Source organism: Periplaneta americana, chromosome 1, assembly GCF_040183065.1.
Source record: "Periplaneta americana isolate PAMFEO1 chromosome 1, P.americana_PAMFEO1_priV1, whole genome shotgun sequence".
NCBI classification, from domain to species: Eukaryota; Metazoa; Arthropoda; class Insecta; order Blattodea; family Blattidae; genus Periplaneta; species Periplaneta americana.
The window spans coordinates 195,065,884-195,085,419 of NC_091117.1; the positions used below are offsets into that span (position 1 = coordinate 195,065,884).

The 19,536-nt window shown below is 35.4% G+C and overlaps 3 protein-coding genes across 3 annotated transcripts in view; 2 read left to right on the forward strand and 1 right to left on the reverse strand.

The window, feature by feature from the left end:
• The window catches only part of LOC138706093 (catalase-like), an 84,623-nt gene that overhangs the window by 45,808 nt on the left and 19,279 nt on the right, over positions 1–19,536 (forward strand). The window lies entirely within an intron of this gene.
• Positions 3,352–9,503, forward strand: LOC138706078 (myb/SANT-like DNA-binding domain-containing protein 3). Its single transcript, XM_069835013.1, has 2 exons — positions 3,352–3,582; positions 5,850–9,503. The coding sequence occupies exons 1-2, from the start codon at positions 3,408–3,410 to the stop codon at positions 6,614–6,616; spliced, it is 942 nt and encodes a 313-aa protein (XP_069691114.1). The 5' UTR covers positions 3,352–3,407; the 3' UTR covers positions 6,617–9,503.
• Positions 4,651–14,450, reverse strand: LOC138706074 (putative nuclease HARBI1). Its single transcript, XM_069834998.1, has 2 exons — positions 13,142–14,450; positions 4,651–6,366 (listed from the first exon to the last, which is right to left on the reverse strand). Exon 1 carries the CDS (start codon positions 14,262–14,264, stop codon positions 13,143–13,145), a length of 1,122 nt encoding a protein of 373 aa, XP_069691099.1. The 5' UTR covers positions 14,265–14,450; the 3' UTR covers positions 4,651–6,366; position 13,142.

A 19,536-nucleotide genomic window follows, 5' to 3' on the forward strand; every position in this document is an offset into this window, starting at 1 on the left:
GAAAACGGGGATTCAATTCGACCTGAGTCTCAAGGTCGATACACCTAAAAAGTGGGACCGGATCGTATTCAGTTGGAATTGAGTTCCAAGAAAACGGGTATCGTATTCAAATCGATCTCAATACACTAAGCGCGTGATCGATCGTCATTTGTTTGATGTGTCAGCTGTTTTACCGACAGTGAGGGAAATATGTCTGTTGAAAAAGGGTGTTGTAAAACATAATATTTCGTGTTTTCCTAAGAGTCAATATTACCATTATTCATTAATAGCCAGGATATTAAGTTTTATGCGCCTCATTTGGAAAACGCAACATTATGAAAACAGGGATCGTATTCAGTACGGATCGTATTCAGATCGAATTGAATACTCCATGAAAACGTAGTAATAGTGATAACTAGACTTCGTTGAATTGCCACACGCAGCATGCAATCAGGTTGCCGACGTACGGTAGTATAAAGGAGGTGAGCGACCGCCCGGTCTCGTAGTACAGGGACATCACTTTATTTTTACCAACATTTTTAACATTAACCTGGCTATACTCGAAAACACTGTTACCCCCTTCCATTACAGGAATTTGGTGTTACTAGTGCAATATGTAAACAAATCATTTTACTAGCTATAGGAGGAGTATTTTATCAAAAAACAGTAGAATAGTAATTTTTTTCACAAACTCAACTCTTCAGGCGGTTATATTCATTATGTAATGTCTACTTTATTCAGCATATTACTAACCTAATTCATTCTTGAGAATTTTGTGAGCACTTCCGTAAGAAACCCCAATTTCTACAGCTAACTTCTTGGCCGACTTATTAGGACCTCGCTGCATCCTTTCTCTAGCATTTTCTACAGCATCTTCTGTCACAGTTAATAAAATCATTTGTTGAAATACTTTGGATTACGATAGGTATAAATCTATGATTTTCCCCACAAATTTCAGAACATTGACATTTGCTGGCCATCTTACACTTTTCTTCCTTTCTGTACACTCTGTTGCTCTAAATGTATCTACCAGATTAATGACATTTCTACGAAAATACTCCGTAATGATATAATCAGGAAATTGTGAAAAAAACTGTTGTTCACATTCGGTTATATTGTAATTCCAGTTTCCATCATCGTCCTTCATACCTACAAACAGTAAAACAAAACTCTTGTTTAAATAATGCTGTTAAGTACCGTACCATATTATAGGGTACCGTACTTTCGGTAACTCTAATCTTCACTTGTGCTCAGTCCACACAGATAAATTCAGTTATGCTACACACGATACCTGTGTGAAAATAAACTTCAATAATATAAGCACTTTCTTCTATAGAAAATGCAACATATTTCTGAAACACGCTGTACTCTCTGTTTACTTCACTGCTAGCAACAGCGGCCGTAAGTTTGTGTGACTGACGTTAGCAAGGACATTAGTGAAAGGGGTGGGGGTCAAGTACATTCAGAAACGCAGGTACGATAAAAATTGAAGTAAAAATAAAATGATATCCCTGTATAAGCAGTTCATGTTAAGAGTTGTGACCGGTCCAAATAGATGGAGCAGCTACAGCTAATGTATACCTATGTAAGCACTTGTTTTTGCTTTACTGTGGTTGGAATAGTCAAAGCTTAACATTTGTTCAGTGCAGACAAGAATTCAATCAAACATGCTACAATGAGAGTGTTGCTGTTCCAAACAATTGCCCCTGGAATACCCTTACCCTCGCAGCCAGTCTTGACTCTTTGGAAAACGTGGTTGGATGATGTTAATTATTATGCAGAATATTACGGCAAAATAATAGAGGTAATTTATGCATTGGATAGCACAGCAGTTCCGTTGTTGCAGCTGTAAAATCATTACCTTCTGAACAGCTATTGGAAGATATTCTGTTCATTGATTCTGATTTTAAAATCGTTTCCAAAAGTATCATCCTGTTAGAATCGTCTAAACTACAACTCTCAGAAGCCCTTAATATAGTGGATAAAGTATCATAAACCGTTATCCAAAATAACAATTCACTAATTTCAGAAAAAGTGAAATGTAAGTTGAGAAACATTATTGCTAAATATTCTGCCTATTCACAAATTCGTATTATAAATGATGTACTATCAGGTCACGACAAGACGTCTGAAGTTAGTGTACTAAAAAGTAGTAACTTTCCGTTCTTCAAATATGCACCTACTACATCGTGTGATGTTGAACGTACATTTTCCCAATATAAAAACTGTTTGAGTGACCATCGGAGGAGGTTACTTTGCAGTCGTTCAAAATGTACGTAACTCTTCACTGCAATGCACATATTCAAGGATGATGTGAGTATGTTACATTAAATTTTAAGAGTTAATATATCTCAGTATAAAATAATTGTGTATTTACATGTTTAGGCATTTCCTACTTCAATGATCATTCACTATATTTCTTGAATGCAGGATACAGGTTTTATTGTAACCGCAGTATACTGCTCAGTTTTTACATTAGAGGCATGCTCCATCCTTTGCACGCCCCCTTCTCATACATTCTATACCGCGTGCGCAGTAAACCTTACGATTCTCGTGGCAATTCCTCGAAGTCTAGTGATAACACTTCAATCGAAAAATAAATTCTGTGTCTAAGCTTCGGAAAAAATTATAATGAACTAAATTATTGTAATTAATGCATTAAAAATAAATTTTAATATATAAAGATATCCCCATTACGCGCCATGAGAACGGTTTGGGAGCGGAGAGATAGAGCTACTTGCTTCTTTGATCTCGACACTACAATGAGGTGTGTTGTCGGCACCACGCTCCGAACGCATTTCATCCCCGGGAAAGATATGATATTCAATTTGTTGGGAGGATGAGTTAATCTTGGGACAGTTCTGGAAGTTCTGACAACGAGTAAAATCCCTTCACCACTTGGGATGTACCAGTTCGGAGCTAATTAAATAGCTGTATGTTAAAAGGGCTTACTGCTTAATCAATGAAGTTTATTAATGTCTGAATCATTACAATTAAGAATTTATATGTAACTCACATGCTTGAAAATTGTATTTGGAAATATAATTATTCATGCCTTTAGTGGGGGTAGTTAATCCTTAAGGGGAGGCAGAGGTGAATATTTCAAAATCCACGATTTGTTTGAAATTGATCATGGATACTGATGGCCGTGTGCACCATTCTCGATCATCTAGCCCGTTTATCAGCAATCACGGAAACATGGTCAATTCTTGACAATGATCAAGTTACAGATGCGGTGCACCGACATTTTCCCTCGATCAACTCATTACCGTCAGCTGACGGTACGCTCGCTTGAGAAGAATCATCTGAGCGCTAGGTAACCGCGTATAAAACAGCGAACGAACGCACTCTGTCAATTATCGCTTTGTTTTTGTTTGTCGCCTTGTCGGACTGTTTCAAACATCGTCACAGGTTTCAAAACAAGTTTCATGGAAGAAAAAAAGAAAAGAGCACCGAACTTCTCACAGTTCGAAGTGGGAATTCTTTTAGAACTCGTCGGCAATTCGGCATCTATATTAGAAAATAAAAGTACTGACGGAAGTTCTCTAAGAGAAAAGCAGGCTACCTGGTTGGATTTAACCTCACAATTCAACGCTGTTCCAGGTGAGTTATACGTGTTTACATAATTCGGGAACATTTTAGAACATGGATTGCACGTACCAAATTATGTCTTAAAATATTAAAAAGAGCAGATTTGTCTGCGTTTGTCGAATGCGCATCATTATATTTACGAAAAGGCACTTTTCAGTGCCAATAATTTATTTTGTGTGCACAAGGTTGGAATTTTGAACTAAGAGGGAAAGGGTGCAATCCATGTTCTGGAGTTTATCCCATCCACATAATTTATACAGTGGTTATTTCATACTTTTGATAATAATTGGGAAAATTTTAGTATACGGATACCTCACTGACAATTATCTTGAAATAGGCTACTAAAAAGAGCAGATTTGTATGTATTTGTCGAATTCTCATCATCTTGCTTACGAAGAGACATTGCAGAGCCAATAATTTATTTGGGAAAATTTCAGTATACGGATACCTCACTAACAATTATTAAAAAAAAAAAAAAAGGCAATTCATCTGTGTATGTCGAATACGCATCATCATGCATACGAAAAGGAAGTTTTTAGTGCCAATTTATTTTGTGTGCATGAGATTGGAATTTTGGAGTAAGAGGGAAAGGAAAGTATCCTTGTTCTGAAATTTATCCATTTATTTTGTGTTCACAAGGTTGGAATTTTGGAGTAAGAGGGAAAGGAAGGTATCCGTGTAATTTCTCTTAATTCAAGCGTCAGTAGCCTTATTGTCCAAAACGTCATGTAGGTCCTAATAGTTTGAAACTGCAAATCTATAGCTAATAAGTGATAATCTCGCATTCCACAAAATGGTCATTTAGTTTTACTATATTATTACCAGCATATAATAACTACTTTATTATTAAATTGGACAGTTAGGCCTAAATAATATTTTGTCCTCAAGTAAAGTCCCCAGAAACATATATAAAATATTAGTCTATTTTTACAAAAAAAAATATATATATATTTTTATTATTCATCTGCAAACTTGCAGAGACATATCACTTTTTAGCCATCGATATATTATTAGACCTCCCTGTGAAAACTGTTGGGTAGTGTAAGGAGTGATTAAATGAAATTGAAGATTAGACAGAAGTGAATAAAATAAATTTATTGCAATTTATATCAGTGTTCAATATCATAATCAAGTAGTATTATAATTTTAAAAAATTCCAGCGGTCTACATTAATACAAATGAACATGACAGTTATCTGATAAATTAAATAATTTACATCAATTGAACATAATATGTAATAGGTAAATAGCCTATTTACAGTGAGGTCAGTATTAAACTATTTTGAACTACTTTTTACTTCACAAAAACACACAAAAAAACATATTTTTTTAACAATTTTCTCCTTTTTTCTATTAATACAGGGTTGCCGAGTTAAAATTCTGAAAAAGCTGAAATTCATGTTAAAAACAACAAAAATAAGCTGACACCATTAATTATTATTTTCATAAGATAAAATAAGTAAATACATTACCATGCATACAATAACAAACTATTCAGCATTTGAAATGTAAAACACACAACAAATACAGCCAGATTGCTATGAATTATTTTTATTATACTCTTCAGTGTGGTACATCTGACTTTATTAAAATATTTTTTGTCAAACACTTGTTCAGGGCACTTTCCAACATAGTTTAATTTGCAACATGCAATGGAAGAGAGAGTTCTGAGTTTCATTTTGTCGTTTCTATAAAAATGTGTATTGAAAACTTAAATTAACCGATTAATACAAAATAGACATTGGCACAGCAATTGTGACAAAAGCTGACAACAGATATGAACTGACAAGCTGACAAACTTTAGAAAATGCTGGTCAGTTTTAAAACCTGACACTTGGCAAAACTGTTAATAAAATACACTAAACCTAAGTTAAGCTGAGCAAACCTAAACTAAAGTGACAAGCCAGGCTTGCTGTACAGTGAGAGTATATTTCCAAAAAAAATTTCACATTCTTTTTGTAAAACAGCAATTAAATCGAGGCTTTGCAGAAAAAAAAAGTTACGAAATCCAGTACTGACCTCGTTGTAAATAATGAATATGTAATATAATGTGGAGTTATTGGAAGCTGTGATGAGTAAAATAAAATTACACAAGTTCCTTTCTTTCTAAAATTAAATAAGCTTATTATGCAGGGTCCCCTACAAAGTTTGAAGTATATTGTGCTTATGGTTGAAAATTATACATTAATAGAGACTGTGAATACATTTAACCCACATTTTCTATATAGCAGCATAATTATTAACATGGTTTTTACATATTTATGTTTCTTTATGTTTTAGGTGTAACAAAAAGGTCTACACAAAATCTAAAAGTATGCTATGAGAATTTAAAAAGACGTCTACGCAAAGACCTTGCAGATGAGAAAGTAGAGACATATAAGACTGGCGGAGGAAAAAAGAACATTAAAACCACAAACATTGACCCTAAACTACTAGAAATTATGGGCCATTCTGTAAGACCCTTACAAAATGCCTTTGACTCTGATACTAGTTATCAGGGTGACGTTTTGTATGATGGTAGTTTGTCAGTAGTAACTACACAGTATGAGGTACCATCAACATCAACTGCTCCTGAAATGGAACCAGTTGAGCAGGCATCAACAGTATCAGCTACTGTAATACAGGACATCACACAGAGAGTAAATGTACAGACACCAGTCGATATGGTATCGCCTAATATCTTCCAAGAAAAGGAAGTGGCACACTCCAAGACCCCAGCCAGCTCCAAGCAGTACCAATGGAATCGTCGTCGGATGCCTCAAAAACCAAAACCTTCATGTGATGCTGTAGCTGACACCTTTAAAAAAAGAATAAGTGTACTGGAAAATCAATTACGAACGATGGAGGAAGAACATCTAAAAGAAATTAGGATAAAAAACTTAAAAATTTCAGTGTTACGACAGAAACTAAAATACTGGAAAAAAAAAATTCTGTTAATTGAAATGCCTACCACTGTCTCTTCCAGTTTTCAACTGGGTCATTCCGTGTCATTTCAACCAATATTCTTTCAAAATGTCACCCACCATCTCAGATCATCTTCGTATTAGGTGAACATGTTTGCTTACCTGAGATGTGAACATAACCAAAATATTTGTTTTACCTGTAGCACCATTTCTTTGTTATAGCTTCATGAAAATATAAAAATTGCATATATGTCACAAACACGCTTTATAAGGTACTCCAGAAACAAAAATTGCTGCAAAAACGGAATAACTGTACTTGATTCTTGTATTTAATTGTTTGTTTGTTATTGAAGATTTTGAAATTACTATTGATATGAAATTATAATTGTTTGCTTTCTTTTACACACACGCACACACACATTATAACACTTTCCATGGATTTGGGCCAAATGGTTAATCCGTTTCAGTATCAGTTATCAGTAGTTGTTTCAATGGTCGTTCCTAATGTCTTGTTCCCCAAGGTTGGAAATTTTTCATTATTCTTGGGAGACAATGTCGTGGCATCCATTGGATGTGTTCAAACCAGTTATTTTTGTATTTAATCCAGCACTGATGTAACTTTCAGTTACTGGTAATTTAAAATTTGTTTATTAGCCTTGTGATCTAACAAAATAGCTATACTGCGCAGTTTTTCTCATGAACTTCATTTCAGCCGCTCTAATTCTTGATTTATCAGATGTTTCTAGAGTCCATATGTCACTGCCATACATTAACATTGGAAGTGCCAAATTGTTATAAATTTTACTCTAGTAGGTACTCCTTGAAAATTTTGTAGGTTAAAAAATATTATTTATGAGTCCTGTTATTTTTAGGAACTTTGAGATGTAATTTTTTTCATTCTCATGAGACAGTAAACATCCTAAATAGTTAAATGACTTTGTTTGCTCAGTGATTTTATTATTAGTAACTATTTCACTTCTTACTGGTTCTTGGCCTATGAATGTCATCATTTTTGTTTTTTGTGGTAGAAATTGCCATTTCATAAGCTTGTATAACTTTATTCAGTTTATGCACTGCTATTTGTAAAAAATATATATATATATATATATATATATATATATCTATGTGTGTGTGTGTGTGTGCGTATTTTAACTGTATATACTTACAGCCTTAGACACAAAAAATGACAGATCTCCTGTAGTGTGAATTTGTCTAAGTCCATTTTGGACAGCACTTGGTTTACACGACTAGGGAAAGGATATTTATTTTGCACTTAATTTATTATTTGAATATATCTTCCTTATAACACATATATCTTCATAACACCTATAAACAGACAAATAAAAGCAACTAACAAAACAAAGAAGAAAAAGAGCGGAGTCATGCATAAGAAATTTCTTCATGTGTTAACCTAAGCTCTCATTGAATCAATTGAAGTCTTCCGAAGGGGACTTTGTATGGCGGCCCATCATTTTTTGTGTCTAAGGTTGTACATGATACATCATAATAAAGTCTAAATGTGGAGCAACATAGCTTTTAGAACCACTACATATCTGATACAAACAAAAATAGACATTTATAATTGTACCCTGGGTCCAAGTTTAGTAATATAATTTTCACACAAATGTTTGTTGACATTTTATTTCCTTAATATACCTGTCATTTGGAATTAATGGGTTCATTTGTTTCCTTGGTCACTTGTTATGTTCTTCCTGTTGCTGTGTGCATACTGCCTTCACACAGTGTAATGCTCAAAAGCAACCTCACAGGTATCACTTTGAGACCTATAATATGATAATGCTGGGCCATGTGGACGCATACATTTAACAGTTATATCCCTTTCATCAGTATTTACTGCTTCTGCAAATCTTTTGCACCAGTATGAATCATATACACAAGCCACGTTGGAGTTTGCACTCCAACTGTAATTATTGCACTTCCATTGTGAGCTGATGCTGTAATGTTCATCAGCACTAACCTTTTCGCACCAATTTCATTTATTGACAAGGGCACAAATTGATGTAGACTGTGAGTACCAGAAATTATAAAAGCTTGCTGAAATCGTTTATTCAGTTGGACACGAGTTCATGATGTCTTTTATGGTACAAAGAAAAATTTCAATTTCTTTAAGTGTTTCCCTACAGAAGTTGTAGATCAGACGTACTCATGGTGGGCACATCGCCCAGTGCAGAAGATGGGCGGGTGCTGGAAACTTCTGTACATGCAAACAGACAGTGTCGTGCACTCAGACCTATTGTAACCTAGCAGTAAGGTTGCTTCCGGTTTGTATCATGGATAGACCTATTGATACAATATTTATTTAACCTGGTAGAGAGAGATAAGGCCGTAGCCTTCTCTTTCCCTCTACCAGGGGATTACAACTACAATATCAAAAATATAATTTAATATTAAATTTACTATTACAATAAAATCAAAGTACTAAACATTACTTGTATAATAAAGACTGGACAATTTATTATAGAAGTTAAGACCAAAGAAAGAATTAGTTACTGAAGTACAAATTAAACATAGCATAATTAAATAGGGATGAAATTACTGAAGATCGAAGTATTTTATGCTACAGTAAGGAAGCTATTTACAAAGAGAACAGAAAAGTACCAGCACTACATTTAAAGTGACTCTTTTTGTTCAAACTGACAAACTTGCCAAACACTTACTATGCGGGCACTCTGTTATAGGGACAGAATATAACATTGAGCCACATTACAACATCAGGCATGCTCAAACATATGATACTATGCAAATCATGCAAATCTGGCTTTCAGGTAGTAGCTCCCTGTAAAGCAGGTTTGAATAATTTCAAGGAAAAATTGTTCCGGGGCCGGGTATCGATCCCGGGACCCTTCGCTTAGCACGCGAACGCTCTACTGTTCGAGATGAGCGTATGCAAGTAATATAAAATTTAAAAAGACTGTCATCAGTGAAGTAAGTTATAGGGAAGTAAAGCATTATTCCAGACATTTCCCTGGTTACTGAAAAAAAAAAAAGGAAAAAAATATAAACAAGAAAATGCTTAAAGCAAAATCATAATGATAACATTTAGTTGTGCACATAATGTAAATATATTATAAATACAACACTCTAATTTGAAAAAAAGATATTGAAATAAAGTGATAAAATATTGTCAGTTCCACTAGGACAGTTGTTTTTAATCTTTTTTTGGAAAAAGAGGCCCCTTTGAAAATATGGTGAAAGCTATGGACCCCCTTTCTAGAAAAATATAAAAAAAGGACTAACATTTTCAGATACGCTTCTCCTTTTTTACTGCTGCTTTTTAGTTCTGTACTGGTCAATAGGAGCTGGATATTTTTGTGTATTTTACATACACACGGAATTGTGTTCCTGGTGATCCTGCTGACACAGTGTTTTGGTCTTAATAAATTGGCAAAATGTAGAAAAACAAACTATTGTGGAAGAGGGTTTTGCTTTAAAAGTAGAGTATAGTTCTTGCAGATTGCAAAGTATAAGGCATTTCTGTTCATGTACATTTTTTTAAATGCTTTGTCTCTGATGCCTGACAATATTCTGGTAAATTCAGATTATTATAAAAGCCAGTTACCATTTTCACTGTTTCGTCTGCTAGCTTCTTTCCTCTTTTTATGTTTCGAAGATAAAGTCTCCCTTTCACTTTCACAAGTTTTCTTCATTGCTTCACTCTCTTTCCTTTTTGACCAACTTTAAGAAACTAGTGTTAGTAACTAAATTTTTCCCTGCTAGTTACAGTTTGAATTTTTTGCATTATTAGGTCTAAAAGTATATCAAAATCTTCTGTCTTTTGCTTTATTTCAGTTCTAAGTGTTTCCTCTTCAGGTAGTGAAGCCGAATCAGGGTAAAGGATTCTCCCCCCCCCCCCCCCCCCATATAAAATTTACCTAGTTTTGCTTTGAGAGAAGTTGATGCAAGTTCTATTTTATATTTGGCTACAGATGCCGTTCTGTGTTGTGGGATGCCATGGATCTTGAGACACCCAAACTAACAAGGCTTTCATTTATACCCTCTTTAAAGAAAATTTCCATAACAGTTTGACTACAAGATCATCCAAAGGACTGGACTGTTTGCTTCCTCAGAAACTTCTATTATTTTTTTAATCATTTTTCCTGCATATGTATATATATATATATATATATTGAATAAGCAGTCGCGGACAGCCGATGAGGGATGGTCCTCAGCTTGGGGGTTGGGCGAAGAGCTAACAACCCATCACCGTAAAAAAACAGCTTGATACGATTCCTTCAAAGTGGGATATGATGATAGAGAATGGATTAATTTTGCTCAGGATAGGGACCAATGGCGGGCTTATGTGAGGGCGGCAATGAAGCTCCGGGTTCCTTAAAAGCCAGTAAGTAAGTAAGTATCATTTTTCCTGCAATTTGGACACATCTTTATGCCAAGTGCAGCATTATGTCCTTTCCTCTGTAATTTCCTGGCATTAACAAGGTAGGCTATATCTCTTTCAAACCAGATATGTTTTTTTGTGTGTTTTAAACAAATTACACTTGCTCACTATGAGTGAAAACCTCCAGAGATAATTATTTGTTCTTATGGTAATCACAGCATGTTGCCTTTGTTACAAGACTTGATATTGCTATATCTTCTCTCCATAACAGAAATTCTCCTCTTCTTTTGTTTGTTTATTTGTCATTAACAGACCCTTGACAGGTATCAGTATTTGAACAAAAGGCAGCATATGCATTGACTTTATGACAAGGTTTTACAGATAACACTCCATTACAATCACACAGAAATCAACGCAGCCTTATTTTATATGAAAGACTGAAAAGAATACCTAACGTAGACTACTGGAGAACCTTCTCAGATACTCGTACAAGCTTAGAGATCCAACAAGGTTTCATACAGAAAGTTAAATATCTAAAAAAAAACCCAATATAGCCTACCATTAGACAAATATAGTATGGAAAGGTTACAACTTCCATCTTATCCTGTCAATAAATTAAAAATCCAAATTACAATATAACACTATCAACACAAGATTCCAGAAACTGAATGGGTACACATCTACACCGATGGTTCTAAAATCAGCAATAACTTTAATAATACGACTGGTGCTGGAATATATAATACATTATTTTGCTTTTATATATTTCTAGGTCAAAATTCAACTCACTTTGATGAGAACTTGAAGCAGTCAATTCTACATAAAAACAACTTTTCTATCACAGTAACCTCTTTAATAAAGCTGTTATATTTAGCGATTCTAAATCAGTTATACAAGCCATTAATGCAAACACCTATGCAACAAAAAGAATTACTGAAATTCACCGAAGTATCAAACACTAAGTTATCTCTTCACAATAAATAGTTTTGCAATGGATTCCTTCACACTGTGGAATTCTTGTTAATGAGATAGCAGATTTCTTAACAAAAATTAAAAAAAGGCACAATGATCCAACAAATTAAAAATTCATGTTTATCATTTCAATTTTCCAAAGTAATAATTAAGAAAATCATCCAACAAGAAATACACAAAAAATTAGTAGGCCTACATGAGAGTATAAATAAGCAATGGAATATTTTATTAAACAATAACAATTTAATTCCAGACTGCCCATGAATGAAAGCTGTCGTCGCACTTTTTCAATTATATATGTGATATGATTGTTTGGCTGCTTATCTATATAAAATAAATATTTTTCATACTCCTAATTATTTATTTTGTAAAGAAGAAAATACTATAATGGATATGACACACCTCAAGAATTGTATAAATTTAACAGTACACATCTGTCATAATATTGGGAAGCAAGAATGCAAATGGAAGAACTCCAATACACAGAGCATTAGCAACCAAACAACATTGACTTTTGAGACTTATAGTATTAAAGATTATACCTGTACAATAAAAAATTAATAAGCCAACAGCAAGTTTACACTATCTAAAATACTCGTAGGCCTATATCAATATTCCATATATAGCCTAAGTGAATTACCCAAACTTTTCAGAAATATAATGCAAAGCAGAGTTTGAAAATTATAATTTTACATATGCTTTATGTGGCTTAATTTCTAGATTTTAACAAAGTATTTTTTTTTCTCGAGAACCTCTCATTTCTAAAAAAACAATTTTCTTCCCTAGTAAAGACTGGTGCACACTTAAAAAAATCTACAATTCTGAATATACAGCAAATTGTTCTTTATAATATTATACATATCTAAATTTTTGAAGTAATTTGACACTTAGGTAACTAAATTACCAGTATACTGATACCAAGAAGCCATATTGTGAAATTCTCCAATGTATATTGAATAAAATAAAGGAAGAATCAAGGCTCTGGCGTTCATTCTTTACTTTTTATATCTACATTTGTTCCACTCTGCACTCATCAATATCAGTTACTGAGTGAGAACACATGAACTTCAACGGGCTGTAACTCACTCATGCAACAACGGAATAATCTAAATTCTGCCAGATTTCTGTACTGGTATACATAAAACTCATGACCAAATATCATAACAATCGCTATCAGTGGGTGACATGTTTTAGTTGCACTGACACAGAATGACTCTAGCGCTTTGTCTAAAAAATAAGTGTTTCAGAAATTGCTAAATATAAAGTTAAAATTAATGTTCATAATTAAAAGCAAAAATTAATGTTCAATGTTATTACACTGATGCTACTGACTGACTTACCTTATTGAAAATGTTGGTTAATTATAGCTTGACGAAATGCTCTCCCAGGCACAGCATCATTGCGCTGCATCAACTCTCCTTGGGGAACAGGTTCATCATCATCAATGTCAGGGCCTCTTAAACCTCGTAACTCCTCTAGTAGTCGCACCATCTGTGGATCTTCAGGCGGTTCTTCATTGCTGGTGCTTCTGGCAATGTTATGCAGTACTGCAGTAGCCGTTATTACAGTCATGGCTTTCTGCAGACCACATCTCAAACTCACTGACAATATTGGAAACCTTCTTTTCCATATACCATACTGCCTTTCTACAGTGTTCCTTGTTTTGATGTGTGCTCTATTATATCGCTGTTCGGCTGGAGTTAGTGGATTTAACAGTGGAGTTAATAAATATGGTTTGCAGGCATAACCTCCATCTCCTAATAAATACCCATGCGGTATTTCACCATTTTCAAATTGTGCTCTACGAGCACAGTTACGAAATATGGTGCTATCATGCACAGATCCTGCCCATCTTGCCACAATATCCCTTATCAATAGATCGTGATCACTGATTGTCTGACAATTCAAAGAGAAATAACCTTTCCTGTTACGGAAGTGTTCTGCGTTGTCTCCCCCAGGAGATTGAATTCTAATATGTGTACAATCTATTGTTCCTATCACACCCGGAAATCCATCTATTTGATGAAATCCATCCATTACATTTTGTAAATCGGCCCTTGCTGGAAAAACAATGAAGCGTGGAAAGAACGATGCAATGATTTCCGACACTTCACTGGTGATACGCTGCACTGTTGTTCGATGTATATTAGCAGTGTCCCCGATAACAATATTAAAAGCACCTGTGGCATACGATCGTAAAGTTGCCAAAACTCTGTTCATAGGAGAAACGGGATTATTTCTGTTGGTAGGGAACTCTAACCTATCGTTCATTTGGTCCACTAACCACCACACTGTTTCTTTACTCAGTCGAAATCTCTCTTCAAATTTTCTGTCTCCCAGATCTTCGAAAGGATCTCCTCTTTCTACAATAACACCAATTCTATTATTTCCGCAGTGATTTGCGTGTTCAAGATACATCATTTCATCTTCGATTCCATCAAGTACGTCAAATCGTGCCGCCATTTTGGTTTTCTCGACTTGACCATGTTCAATTCAAGATAATCAGTCCCACACCCGTGATCAAATTTGATCATCATCAACTCGCTTGTTTAACTTTGATCGAGATTGATACTCCGCAAATTGGCGTTGAAGACGGTCAAGTGCCGACTTAACTTTGGTCAAATTTTGATCGAGAATGGTGCACACGGGCATAAGTATGTTATTAGTAATGGACATACCAAGTTTCAACTTTCTAAGTACAATAGTTCTGTAAATATTAATAATTTTATAAAACTTTATATCGTTTATATTATTTTAATGTACCGAAGTACATATATTTCCATGCAGATATTCTGCGTCATCATACGATGAAAGAGTAATGGAACGGAGAAAAATTCTCTCCGGCGCCGGGATTTGAACCCGGGTCTTCAGCTCTACGTGCTTTATCCACTAAGCCACACCGGATACCCACCCCGGCACCGGACAGAATCGTCTCAGATTAAGTTCCAACTCTTGGGTTCCCTCTAGTGGCCGCCCTCTGCACTACGTCATAGATGTCTATGAACATAGGACTGAAGTCCACACATATGCTGAGGTGCACTCGTTATGAGTGACTAGTTGGCCGGGATCCGATGGAATAAGCGCCGTCTTAAATCACGAAGTAATATACGCATATCATATATATTATTTTAATGTACCGAAGTACATATTATATTTCCATGCAGATATTCTGCGTCGCTGGGTAACTTTCGGTGCTGGACCCCGGACTCATTTCACCGGCATTATCACCATTTCATTCAGACGCTAAATAACCTAAATGTTGATACAGCGTCGTAAAATAACCTAATAAAATAAAATATTCTGCGTCATCATACGGTGAAAGAGTAATAGAACGGAGAAAAATTCTCTCCGGCGTCGGCATTTGAACCTAGGTTTTCAGCTCTACGTGCTGATGTTTTATCCACTAAGCCACACAGGATACCCACCCCGGCGCCGGAAAGAACCGTCTCAGATTAAGTTCCAACTCTTGGGTTCCCTCTAGTGGCCGCCCTCTGCACTACGTCATAGATGTCTATGAACGTAGGACTGAAGTCCACACATGTGCTGAGGTGCACTCGTTATGAATGACTAGTTGGCCGGGATCCGACGGAATAAGCGCCGTCTTAAATCACGAAGTAATTTACGCATATCATATATATTATTTTAATGTACCGAAGTACATATGGTATTTCCATGCAGATATTCTGCGTCATCATACGATGAAAGAGTAATGGAACGGAAAAAAATTCTCTCCGGCGCCGGGATTTTAACCCGGGTTTTCAGCTCTACGTTCCATTACTCTTTCATCGTATGATGACGCAGAATATCTGCATAGAAATATCATATTGTACTTCGGTACATTAAAATAATATATATTAATCAATGAAGTTTATTAACGTCTGAATCATTAAAATTAAGAATATATATGTAACTCACATGCTTGAAAATTGTATTTGGAAATATAATTATTCATGCCTTTAGTGGGGTTAGTTAACCCTTAAATCGACAAAGTATCCTATAGGATACAACAGGTTAATAGGCTATATGCTATAATTTTAATAGAACAATAGAAAAAAAATTGGTAGGAAAATTAAAATTTCACAATACTGTAATATTGTACAACATATAAAATATGTACATTGCGATAGTTGTTTTCTTTACAGTCCGACAAACTTTAATAAACTAGTGTGAGAAATGAAGCTCTGCCAAGATAGGGGTTGGGCCTAAATTTGTGTGTCTGAAGAGATTTTTTGTTTAAATATAATATAAGCAAGTTTTGTATGAAAAAAAGAGATTTATTAATACACTGGTCAAAAAAGTTAAGCATATTTCCAGTTTACCCAATAATACCTGATATTTATGTTTCTTTTGGTTTTATGTGGCACGTGTTATGTTTACCAATTCAAACTCTTTCATTTGTTTTAGTCTGCATCACTAGGTAACGTCCAAATCACGGCTAGTAAAGAAAAGCCTGTAATTCGAGCAAAGTTCAGTCAGTGTCATTTTGCTTCATAGTGCTTCATAGTGCAGTAAACAAAGTCTGTAATTCGAGCAAAGTTCAATCAGTGTCGTTTTGCTTCATAGTGCTTCATAGTGCAGTACAATGGCTCGGAACACCCTTACAATGGCAGACCACATCAAAATCATCACTTTGATGGAACAAAACATGTGACAAGTTGATGTTGCTAACATCCTTCATGTGAATCAGAGTATTGTCTCCAGACTGTGGAGAAAGTTCCAGGAAACCCATTCTATAGTAGATCGACCTCGCGAAGGCCGTCCACGCAAAGCAACACCAGGTCAGGACCGGTATGTAAGGTTATCTGCACGTAGGAACCCTATAGCCTCAGCTACAACTCTGCGCCATGACCTGCGCGAAGCCACTGGTGTTGTTGTAAGCAGCCAAACTGTGCGCAATAGACCTCATGACATAGGGTTGTATGCTCGAAGACCACTCAAGACTCCAGCACTCCGTCCACATCACAGGGGTGCTCGTGCAAGATGAGCTAGAGCACATGAGAATTGGACACGAGGCCAATGGACCAGAACTTTATTCTCAGACGAAGTGAAAATGGGCCTACACCCTGACAACAACTCTATTCGCGTATGGAGACGAACAGGGGAACGAAATCATCCCTCAATGACCGTGGAACGTCACCAACAGTTTGGTGGTTCAATCTTGTTTTGGGCAGGTGTCATGTTTGGCCGCCGCACACCACTGGTTTCAATAGAGGGAAACATGACTGCTGCCGTGTATGAGAACAACATCCTCCAACCCATAGTAAGTGGTTTTGCAGAGACTGTAGGAGAAGGGTTCACTCTACAGGACGATAATGCTCGGCCTCATCGTGCTCATAGTGTGCAGCGGTATCTTGTAGAACATGGGATCCGAAGAATGGATTGGCCAGCATGCTCACCGGATATGAACTGCATAGAGCATGCATGGAGCTTTCTCAGGAGAGCCATTTCCAATCGTCTACATCACCCATTAACGATTCAAGAACTCAGGAATGCTGCCTTGGAAGAATGGGACAATTTGCCTCAGGAGAGCTTAGATGCGTTGGTACTGAGTATGCCCCGTCGCATACAAGAGTGCCTCAGGGTTCGTGGAGGACCAACACGTTATTAAACAGGGTACTGAAAGCACCATCTCCTTTTCTTTGATGATGTACGAATTTCAACTTCCCTTATCTTTTCCGTTGTTTCCAAACAATGCAACTTTTTCATTTCATATTGAGTCCATTGTTAACAAATAGTGTATTTCTACTTTTAAGTTTATTCTGTGGAACCAAGAAACCCAATTATAATTTATCTATTTTATTTTAATTAATAAAAACAGTTATATGCCTAATTATGCTTAACTTTTTTTGACCAGTGTATATACAGAGGGTCATACTGAAAGTCATGAGCATCCATTTGGTACAATTCCAACAATGTAACAAAAACGACTGCATGATCGTAATCTACAAACTAGAGCTGGGGACGGAGCGATTAGAACTGTTGAGTTACTCGGTTCTGTGCTTGGCAGCGGAGCACCGAAGTTACTCGGTTAACCGTAGCCGTTACCGGTCAGTTCAAACGTTCAAACAGAGTTCACGTGTTTTACTTAATTCTAGCAGACAACAACGTAGCTACTGTTGTATTTAAATATTTTCTGCTGCAGGACAAATTATTTCCTTATTCCCAAGGCGGGCTGAAAAGCTTGAAGCATTGAAGAGGAGTTCATCCTATTATATGAACTGTCAAGTGGGCCTAATAAACACTGACAGTCGGAACATATTACTGTAAATAATAATAATAATAATAATAATAATAATAATAATAATAATAATAATAATAATAATAATAGTAATGTTATAATATTATTATTATTCATTATTATTCATTATTATTATTATTATTATTATTATTATTATTATTATTATTATTATTATTATTATTATTATTAAAATCCTGGATAACAGAGAAAGTATGGAATTGAACGGGTTACATCAGCTCCTTGTTTATGCGGATGACGTGACTATATTAGAAGAAAATTCACAAAAAATTTTACTTCAAGCAAGTAAAGAGATAGGTGTGAAAGTAAATCCCGAAAAGACAAAGTATATGATTATGTCTCGGGACCAGAATAATGTACGAAATGGAAATATAAAAGTTGGAAATTTATCCTTCGAAGAGCTGGAAAAATGCAAATATCTTGGAGCAACAGTAACAAATATAAATGACACTCGGGAGGAAATTAAACGCAGAATAATTATGGGAAATGCATTTTATTATTCGGTTGAAAAGCTTTTATCATCCAATGTGCTCTCAGAAAAGCTGAAAGTGAGAATTTATAAAACAGTTATATTACCGGTTCTTCTATATGGTTGTGAAACTTGGACTCTCACTTTGAGAGAGGAACAGAGGTGAAAGGTGTTAGAGAATAAGATGCTTAGGAAAATATTTGGGGCTAAGAGGGATGAAGTTACAGGAGAATGGAGAAAGTTACATAACGCAAAACTGTATGCATTTTATTCTTCACCTGACATAATTAGGTGACCTCATCAGTCATAATTTTATTTGTATTTATTTCTACGAATTATGTTATCTGATTACTTTAATTAATCAATAATATTACTCTTCACGAAAGAGAACATGGTTGTATTGAAGGCTAGTAATGTTATAAAATAAATAAACATTGTGTTCTTCAGTTTAAGATTCCACGTTTTATTATTTTATCCACTTTCCGTAATAGTAAATAATTCTGTGTGTTATTTTTAAGTGTTTTAGGCAGCGCTTCAGGGAGCCCGTTTCTTTCTATCTTCCCTTTTACTTAGCTGCAGCGTTTAACGTTTACATCACATGTTAATTTATTAGCTGTTAGTATTATAAATTATTTTATCAATTTTATTTCGTCTGTCATATATAACAACACTGAAAGTTAAATAGGCCTTTCATACAAAATAACTCCGCAAATAGTTGTAACCACGCAAATGAAATTTGCAACCGCCATTTTTTAATGAAGAGAAGCACTTTTTTCTCGTCAATTGGCAAAGCGAAAGCGCTTTACTACAACGCTTTTAAAACACGCTTGGTTCCACTTTCAAAGTACGTTCTAAAATCGACTCAATCTATCTCAATTTTAAATCTGCCGCCACTAATTTGTACTCAGTACTGTACTCGGTTCAAGCGAGTAATGACGTCACAGTAACTGCTCCGAACCGAACCGCTCCGTCCCCAGAAACTTTATACTACGTGTTGACATATTGTGACG

Coding starts and splice junctions, on each gene's coding strand:
- LOC138706078 (XM_069835013.1), top strand. CDS start 3,408: ATGGAAGAAAAAAAGAAAAGAGCACCGAACTTCTCACAGTTCGAAGTG. Junction 3,583..5,849: donor ACAATTCAACGCTGTTCCAG/GTGAGTTATACG, acceptor TTTATGTTTTAG/GTGTAACAAAAAGGTCTACA.
- LOC138706074 (XM_069834998.1), bottom strand. CDS start 14,264: ATGGCGGCACGATTTGACGTACTTGATGGAATCGAAGATGAAATGATG.